Source organism: Megalops cyprinoides, chromosome 2 (genome assembly GCF_013368585.1).
Source record: "Megalops cyprinoides isolate fMegCyp1 chromosome 2, fMegCyp1.pri, whole genome shotgun sequence".
NCBI lineage: Eukaryota > Metazoa > Chordata > Actinopteri > Elopiformes > Megalopidae > Megalops > Megalops cyprinoides.
The window spans coordinates 64820001-64830000 of NC_050584.1; the positions used below are offsets into that span (position 1 = coordinate 64820001).

Sequence of the window (10000 nt, forward strand, 5' to 3'; positions counted from 1 at the left end):
ATGAAAAAGAATACACATCAAAACATAACATAGAAAATACAAAGAAACCATGTGTTTAATACATTTAATTACATCTATTACGGTATATCGGTCGCCACCCTTTACCATATTTGTTGTAATTAAGACTTGATAATAACAGCATTGCATCTATGTCAACGGACTCAGCATTAGCTGATACACAGAGATACGTGACACTTATTCTGAGACCCATTAAAGCAGCTTCAGTATTAATATCACATTGTATGAAATCCATTACTTTTTCATAAGGGACTCGCACTTACGGCTGCACTTACCGCAGTGGATACATGGCACACACTCAGTGAAACGAGATTACAGTTTAATGCTCCTGTTCTGTCCTGATCTGCTTCAAATTGCAATTAAGTGCACTTCATAATAGCTGATACATAAGAGCTGGATGACAGTGCATTCTGGAATGTACAGGATCAGGATCAGAGAGCATTCTGGGATATGCAACAGCAGGATCACAGTGCATTCTGGGATATATATAACTATATATGAGATCAAAGGGCATGGGACACTGCCTCCAATACCACGTCAAGAATTTTTCATTAAAAATGAAACATGAAACAGAAAATTCCTTTGAAGAAATACGTTCTCCACACTTGTCTTGGGGGGGGGCTCTGTGTAACTGCTCCCGTGATTTTCTCTTTAACTTTGAGTAGCAAATGTAAGGAAGTGTCACTATGTTACTGATTCTTGCACGGTATTGTTTTTTCATTTCAGGGACCAAAGAGCTCATGATGATGTGTGGAGGAAAAAAACACACAACACAACTTTATTTGATACTCAAATTTAAGGACAAAGCAGTTAGATGTAACCCCCCCCCCCTCCCCCGACTGTGATATTCTGAGTGACGTTATGAGTTGACCAGGTGCATGGCAGATGCTCAGCAGAGAAGTTCTCAGGTGCGTGTGAGAGCGCGGAGGATTTTGCCACGTGTTACCTGGAGGCTGTGGCAGGTAGGCCCCGAGCAGCTTTGACCGCTTCTTTTCGTAGCCTTTCTGCGTGATGTCACCTGCCGGAGAGAGAGGAAGCAGACGTCAGTGAGAGGACGCACAACGGCTGAGTCCGAGATCCACCGTACAAGCTTTCAAATCTCCACTGTCTTAGGATAGCGAGAGCGGACGCTGGAAATGCAATCTGTGCCATCAAAACCATTTTGATTTCATTCCATCTGAGCCTCTGTCCCTGTCTGCCAGCGACACCGTTCTGGCGATGTGATGGAAACTCATTACGCACAACTGAAAACACGATAAGCGTAATCGCAAATGACCGTCTGCCACTCTCCTGCACATCTAAGATAACAATTAGCGGCTAATCCAGGCCACGCTAGGCTGACCGAATGACAGATTGATCTGCTGTTTCCAGCACGCTACTGCCGTATCTCCATATTTACTTCTCATTTACTTGACCTCTGTCAGAATCCCGGATGTCTGTCAAGAGGATTTCAAATTATGATGCATGTAATAAGCTTTTTATCAATCAAATTAAAAAATCCATAACCTTCAAAAATGTCATGTGGTGCAAAACTGACCACACACTGCATTGTGGGTCACGGAATACTGTTACTCAGAACAAAAACAGACTTTCTTACAACCACACACAGACACACACACACACACACACACACACACACACACACTAGCACCCACACATCCTCAAATACCCTCTCTGACACCATAAAATGAGCCATCAATAACAACATTTGTAACTCTGCAACAAAAGATTAGCTCTGACAGGAAGTTACTGTTGGCCCGCTGCCCACACCGAGATCAGCGGTTTTAACCGACAGTCTGCCCCCCCCCCCCCCCAACCAGGATCAAAACCGCCTCACACTTTTGGGGATAAAGGCGTGCCTGGCACCAGAGCAAAACCCCGCGGAACTCCCGGACAACTTTATAAGTCACTCAGCCCCGCCCACCAGAAGCTGTGATGGACAGCTAAGTCATACATTCAACCAAAGTTTTTCGAACGCGTTTTCAGTTAGTTCCGCTGGAGTTAGCTGAGGATAAGAGCCTGTGACAGGGATTAATGAGTCACCTCTGGCGCACGGAGATTTCAGCAAGGCAGCGCGAGATGAGTCAGTGTTTTTGAATTAAAAACGGGGGCCAGAGATGGCTGCCTCAGCTCCCCAGGAATGGAGGCAGGTACACTTCAGACACGCCTCCATCACAGGTGCGTCAAAGGGACCTGGCAAAATATCCTGAGAGACATCAGGATCAGGAGGAAATAAATTGCACTCCAGGAACCGATCGTTTTTTTTTTTTTTTTGCGGAGAAAAATTTCGGGTTATCCGAGCGTAGGGCTGGGCGATGTAGCCCATATTAGCGATATATTGAATAGCTACTTTTAGTACAATAACAGCTATCACCGGTATGTGGCGTTAGGTTTCTTCCCATATTTTTTCCCGTTAGTCATACCTGATGCGGGAGCACACCTCCAAAGTTCAGTGAAATGCTTCCAGGGCAGAAAAATATCACTTGAATCTATATGTTGGTTAACTTACCTATTAGCTTTGAAAAACACATAGCATATGTTTTCACTCTTTATCTTTGTAGCCATGTGTTTCTACCTACCACATGGAAGCAGCATAGTGCTGTTGCTGTGATATCACCACCGAATAGATACGAGTGGCGTTTTTTCCCGTGGAAGCATTTCACATGGCCTCGGAAAACTAGAGGTGTGCTCCCGCATCAGGTATGACTAAAGGGAAAAAAATACGGGAATAAATCTAACAGCACATACCAGGGATAGCTGCGATTGTGCTAAAAATAGCTATTAGACATATCACGATGGCCCAGCCCTATCCAAGCATCACGAATATCAAATGCAAAATGTGTCAGAGATTACCGACTCAAGGCCTAGGCCTATTCTGTAGACCTGCCACGAAATTCAAAAGGTGAAAACTACGAAAACACGTCAGAAAACCACTGACTAGATCTGCGTCATGCTGCTTGTTTCGTGGAACTCCGTACCACATCAAATCAGCCACAGAAACTTTGAAGGCAGCAGGTCTTTCAATGCGGCACATCGGTGCTCGTTAATGACTTCAGTTCTAAAACAATAACACACGGCACCTACTTGTTGGGTTCAAATTTCGAGAGCCAAACACAAGCCTTGTTCTCATGCCAGGCAATGCATCCCATAACTGAAAAACGGGTCTAAAAATAGCCTCCTCCTCATCTTATTACATCACCACGGTTTCTCGTCGCTAGACAACGGAGAGGAGGTGTGAAAAAAAAAGGACCAGAAAAGGACAACTGATTTCTGCGACCAAAACAGATCTCACTGACACCGAGTGGTAGAGAGACATGGCAGCTCGGAGACAAGTCTCTCTGGATGCTAAATATAACTCCAGGGATACCAAACCCTTCAAAAACAGTTTCCTCACCCCGATCAATGCTGTCCTGATCACAGCTCTACGGTCATAATCATGAAGGCTCCATGGGTTCAGTTCTGGGGTTTAGCTGTCAGTAAGATCAGTGAAGCCTGAAAGAGTGTGGGCACCGGTGACACCACTAGTGGTTAAAGAGTTCACCTTCTAACTACTGTGGGCATTGAGCAGGCAGAACAGTGTCAGCCGATATCCATCACCCAATGTAAAGATATGTAAAGTGCTCACAAATGAAGGCAGAGCACACTGCCGGCCCTTGTGACTCTTCCTAGCAACACCTCCTCTGACCTGCCTCACCTGAAGGTCAGCTGTGCCTGAAAGGAGCCAGGCCAGTTGCATAGCAACCTTAGCCAGGGTGACGGCGCGCTGGCCAACCCCAGGTACTGGAGCCCTGATGAGGCAGGAGCAAAGAGGAGTGCTTATCCTGAGTAGAACGCCACAGACACAGTGCCTTCTGCCTACGTATAACTGAGCAGCGCTGTGCGTACTTCAGCCCAGAACATCAGCATTTTATCGCCTGAGCTGTGCACCCAACTGTCATGCGTCTTTTTGCGTTTTTCTTTGTTGTGGTTTTGCTAAAGCGGGAGAAACCAAAACACAAACGTCAAGATTTCGCCCTCTGTTGCCAGCCAGCTGGCAGAGAAAGCCGTAGAAGTCCGGTCAGCGGTCACCCCGGGTCGCACTGTACACAAACAAGCGGGATGTAGGCCAGTGCAGACACGTACCGCAACAGGTCACCTCTGAGGACGTCCCTCGGGTCAGCAGCGCCCGAGCGGTCGATAAGCCCCCATCAGCAGAAATGTAAACCACCATTTTTGCTCAAATCACAACAGCATGCATTCAGAAAGGGCAGTTTGGCTGGACACAGCAGCGACACCCACGATGGGTGGAGCTGCCACGTGCTACCAGTGAGTCACTGATTTGGATTGGTCATGCAGAGCGTCAAGTCTTTTGATTGGTCTATGTAAGTCAGTGATTGACAGGTCATGACAGCTCCATCTATTGTGGGGGATACATGAAGCCTCACCACTAAAACGGAGGCTTACCCTCATGCAGGGGAAATACATTAATCCCCAGAGGGAGTTTATCTACAGAGACCATCTCTCCCAGACCGGGGCATGTCACATGTCACCTGTTGTCCTGGCAACATGGGGGAGGTGTCCCCCCGGGTGGTTGTTCCTCCTCGATTAGATCGCCCTCATACAGATAGCGTGCCTTCAGCATCAACAGGCAATCTCCGCTTGATTTTAAAAAGAAAACCACATTCTCATGTTTCCTTATGGAGTGCGCAGATTCTCGCTCCTCAGCGGTCGCCCTGCTTCGTTTGATTTATGTTGCAGCCTGCTATCGCACCTGGGTAGAAATCCATCTGACACTGACGGAGAACCCACGGGAAACCACATGACCCTGTCATGAACATGACAGATGCAGCCACTGTCAGGTGAACGTCAGTTCAGAACCACATGACTGCAGTATGAATGTGGTATGAACGTGGCAAACTTAGTGAGGGTGAGGCGAACATCGGTGTGGAACACATGTACAGAAAAAGCCGGCTGAGAATTTTCATCCACTGAGGGCAGAGTGACTTGCGGCTTTCCACCCGAAACACTAGGTGAGCTCAGAGCCTGTCCAAATAACCACTTCAGATGATCGATTGAGAGCTGAGGCAGAGAGGACAGAGACCTGCTGCACCAATCACCACATTCCACCAAAACTCAAAATGGAATGTCAGAAACACAAGGGGGCATGCATTTAAAACTCTGCGGGACCAAGCAGCCAGCTCTGAAAATGTTGTCAAATGATGTCATCAGCCCATCAGGACTATGGGAGTTTTGCGACTGTGTTATCACACTTCTACACGTAGATAAAAATCACTAACTTCACGTCAGGTTTAGCATCACCATGAACTTTCATTCATGCACTTTATGGTGTTACAAAGTCTGAAAAGAAGGAGGGACAGACAGACAGAAGGCCAGACACGGCTCATAGATCAGTTAATTATTAGATAAGTAAGTAATAAGGAGATAAGGACGTCATATAAATAAGAATCACTGGATACACAGTACACTTGAAATAAAATAAAATCCCGCTTTAGCATGACGCTACACTAATTTCCCTACATTATATATATATATTATGTAGGGAATTCAGCTGTAATTCAGTAGAAAGGACTTACTGTAGTGTGTACATGCAGCCCCAGGGCGGGCCCTCCAGCTTCTCAAAGTGACGGTGACACCATCGGAGTGACCCTCTGATCTACAGGGTCACATGCGCACATGCCCTACCACAGCACTCAGGACTGTCCCCCTCCAGGTTAGAGAGTCGGGCAGGAGCAGCCCCCTGCCAGACGTGCCACGCCCCACCTACTTCACCTGCATGAAACAGGTGAATGGAGGGTCTGGCCCCGAGGCCCCGGCTTTCAAACAGAGGAGCCGCCTACAGCAAAGACCCCTCTGCCCCTGGCGTCCCACCCTCTCGTCTGCCTCCGCAGTGTCCACTCACCACTCCAATGTGGCGCTTAACGAGACAATGACCTCATTTGTTTAGGTTCTGAAACGAACCATATCATTACTGTTGGGGGGGGCATAAATCATGCATAAATCTGTCTCCCCCGCAGTGGAACATTCCACCCGGCCCGACACGTCACACCCCAGGAGAAGCTAAACAAACAGACCGGCATGCAGCGCTGGCGTCTCTGCTGGGAGGCCGCGATGGACCTCTGTCCCCGAAGGCAGAGTATAAACCACAACAAGACAACGACTTCTCTCTTTGGCAGCTCAGGTGTATCCTCAGGTGTCTTTACAGTCCGTGTTTTTTTTTTTTTCTAAAATGCAATCCCCACAGGTTGTGTTGTCGATTTCAGGTTTCTTTTTTTTTTTAGATGACAAGATATTCCACTTTTCCAGAACCATCTTTGCTTCTGTGACTGACAGTGGCGGGATGCTATTTCGGTGCATTTTTGGCATATTTTGGTGTGTAATTACAGCTTGCCAACGCAGTCCTGAGTCGTGGCGGTCCAACTCTTTTCAGGGCCGGCAGACACTCTCGCGGTATGGACTCAAGGTTACCGTACGCCGCAAGCTATTTGTCCTGCTGTAGCCACGAGGATTTTCGAAAAAGGAGATAAATAGTCTAAAAAATCTGATACAGACAAACGCAGATCCCAAATAGGCTGTTGAGTCACTACTGCACACTGTTCTACAAAGGTCAGATACGCAAACCTCCACCTTCAAACAGCACTGCTATCAGGCCGCCCCTTCCAATGCGTTAGTTGCTGTTTTTCTTTCCGTGTGTTCAGTTTTCTCAAACGCTCACACCTTATTATTCAACTGCAACTGGAGTCAAGTTCAAACTCTGACCCCTCTGCACGTCTGTGACCCAATAACACAGCTGTCGCCCAGGGCTCTGTCTTTGTCCGAAATTTGAATTGGGTCTGTCACTCAAGCAAACTTATATCTCCACAAAAAGGTTCAAACAAACGCTGACAGCCATAAATAATAATAATAATAATGAGATTAGGAGAAAGACAAATAAGAAGAAGAAGAAGAAGAAACAGAAGAAGAGTTTTTGTTACTATTGTTAAGATGATGATGATGATGATGACGATGATGATGATTTCTCTTCTTCCTCTCATGATTATTATTGCTACTACCAGGACTCCAAACATGATCATTTGTAAGCCCTTTAGGCTTCACTCCCAGTATCCCCGCCCTGCATGGTTAGTGTAAACTCCGCAGGCACGTGAGATGCTGTCTATCTGAAGAGACATGCAGAAAAACGTGCCAAAGCCCTGAGAGCCGGCACACCAGGGGCCTGCTCCACCGTACTGCCTGGTAAACTTCTCACCGCCACGCCGGCCATGAGTCTCTCACCAGGTCAGCCACAGCCAGAATTCCTATACCCTGCAAAATTATAAAGCTACAAGGAGTGAGCTTTTAGTCCTCAGACTTAGAAAAAAAAGGTAAAGGAACGTCGCACACAGAGCTGTGAAGAGCACTCTCAGGGACTCGGTCACAGCACAGGACAGCATGAATTGGCAGATTGGGTGCCTGGTCTTCATTATCCAGTTCTCCGTTATCTCACTCTTCATTATAAATGAGCACATCAAGGTTGCACATTATTAAAAAAAAAAAAAAAAAAACTGAAGGAGACCCATCACCCGGTGTATTCAGTGCACAGCTTCTCTGCCTTTATCCTGATGAATTAAGCATACCGCACTTAAAGTGAAATACAGCCCAGCCGATGGGATTCTGGGAGCACGGACCTGAGATCAGAGAATACTTGGGGGGGGGGCAGCATAAGTGTATACCGCCACTCAGGACAGCAAGAGTACGCTCCCCATAACGAGAGCCACTGTGTCCTGGGGGAAGGCCACTGGCTGTCAGTTCTGACAGCTTTATCAGATGAGATGTAGAGTGTTTTGAAATGCACGCAGGCACACTAACGACAGCACCAGCACAGCATGAAGAACAGCAACGTGAAATACACCCAGACCAGAGGGAAGGTATCAAAACATGTCATCACTGCTCTGGGCCAATGGTAGTGCTTTGCTGTGGCGGCCAAAGCCTTTTCATTGGTCCACGCGAGTCGGTGATTGACAGCACCTCGTAGCTCCACCCACTGTGGGGGTCCATGAAGCCACACTCATTGCTAAACAGGGTCTTAACGACGGGACTCATAAGCTGGTTCTTTGCCTGCTCTTGCATTTTCTAAAGATCTTGCTACCGCAGTTGGTTTGAAAACACCTTGATGGACAGACCGCTAGGCAGGGGCAGACACTGGAGCTGGTAGCTATGGTGACTAACCAGCAGTGTCAAGGAAGAGGGCCAGAGGTTTGTGCTGGGAGAGTAACAAACCTTCAATGCACTGAATGATCTGCGTGCACACACACACACACACACACACACACACATACACATACACACACACATACACACACACATACACACACACACACACACACACACACACACACACATACACACACACACACACACACACACACACACACACACACACACACACACACACAGCACAGGGCAACAGCACTCTTCATAAACACTCCTCTTCTTGCTGATAATTGCTTTGTTTGCCACCGGGGGGATGAATCGGAAACTTTCCGCTGTTTTCCTCTCCGTCAGCTCATTTCGGCCCACAGACAGCCTTTTCAGTGAGGCTGTTCATCCTCAGGAGAGCTTTCTGTAGGACACCTCATTACACAGGTACATACAGCGGTCAGGACCTCTCTCTGTATGCACATCTGGGTGGAGCGGGGTTTAAATCTCCCTGTTTTTAACAGGAGAGATCACATCCGTCTGGTGATGTGATGTCACAGGCCTGGGAGAAAGCACCGTTCAGCTTCCCAGAAGGCTCCCGGCTGACTCCACCGAAACGCGGCAAGGTCCCCTAACAAACGCCCTACCCTCTCGGCTCAATGGCGTCCACGGAAAGCTGTTTCTGTGGAGACGGCGCCGTGGTAACGCGCGCCTGGTGTGCGGTGGTGTCCTCGCTGGGACGCTGCATGAACAACCTCCACCATGAAGGGCACGATGTCTCCAAAGTGCCGGGGATCTCTCTCTGTGAGACGAATGGAGATCATTCCTGGATGAATAACTGTGACAGTGCTTCAAAGCGCTTCACGAAAAACTATACGAGCATCCCACTTCAGTTCATCTGAGATAATTAATGAGCCCCGTGAATTAAGCTCTTCATGTCTTTACATTGTGCTGACGTGAAAATATCCACATATTACTCAGCAAAAACACAGGAAACAGCAGAAAAGCAAGTCGTCATCATTAAAGTGAGAGGTGCCGTTTTTATTCCAACATCGGTGCGAATGAACCAGGCTCTGTCAGATTAAAGGAAACTGAGCGTTCAGATATAAATATCAGCCAAATTAGCGAAGCAGCCAGGTACGCAGCTGTAGATTCGGACAATGGGCCAGCATGCGGCCCAACTGCTGCGTATAACGAGCCCCAATTCCCTGCAAAGCTGCTCACTCGGATCGAAACTGCGCTATCGGACACCTCTCACACTGTGTGTTGCTGGAGCATCAGAGGGGCTTATCTCACCTCAGAGATACTTTAAACGCTGGCGGCCAAGGCGAAGCAGTGGGCGGCCTTTTTTACTGCTGTCTGCAGCCAGCAATAGCAACAGCAAAAGCTGCAAGTGGCTATTTTATCATTCTAGAAAGATATGAGTAAATGTGTGAGCTGACTGATCAGAACACAGGTCTGCTGCAAAATCAACCTCAGCTCAGATATTTTAAGCAAGAGCAGCTATGTGCCTGAGTGGGTTCTTATGGTAGGTCGTCCGCCATCTTGTTTCTCGAAATCTGACACCTCACACTCCCCCTTGATTGGCTGTGCCTGGTGGGTGGGGCGGAGGTGAAATTCCACATTCTGCTTGGAGCTGTTCTGATTGGCCCCTCCTCATAGATCATGGTGCCATCCATCGTGAGCTCCGATGATCCTGCAGTGGCAGACTGAATGCCCCCTTAAAGACTGAAACCCACAGGTGCCGACACTGTGATTCCCAGATATGGTACACCTGCACTTTACCCATGAGCAAGGTGCTTCCATAAAT

At 47.7% G+C, this 10000-nt stretch overlaps 1 protein-coding gene across 7 annotated transcripts in view; it reads right to left on the minus strand.

Moving 5' to 3' along the window:
• The window catches only part of LOC118795292 (disco-interacting protein 2 homolog C-like), a 144868-nt gene that overhangs the window by 63274 nt on the left and 71594 nt on the right, over window positions 1-10000 (minus strand). For all 7 annotated transcript variants that reach the window (XM_036553737.1, XM_036553729.1, XM_036553722.1 and 4 more), the window contains exon 2: window positions 965-1036. In XM_036553737.1, the coding sequence (XP_036409630.1) occupies window positions 965-1036 (72 nt within the window). The remainder of the gene's footprint in view (window positions 1-964; window positions 1037-10000) is intronic.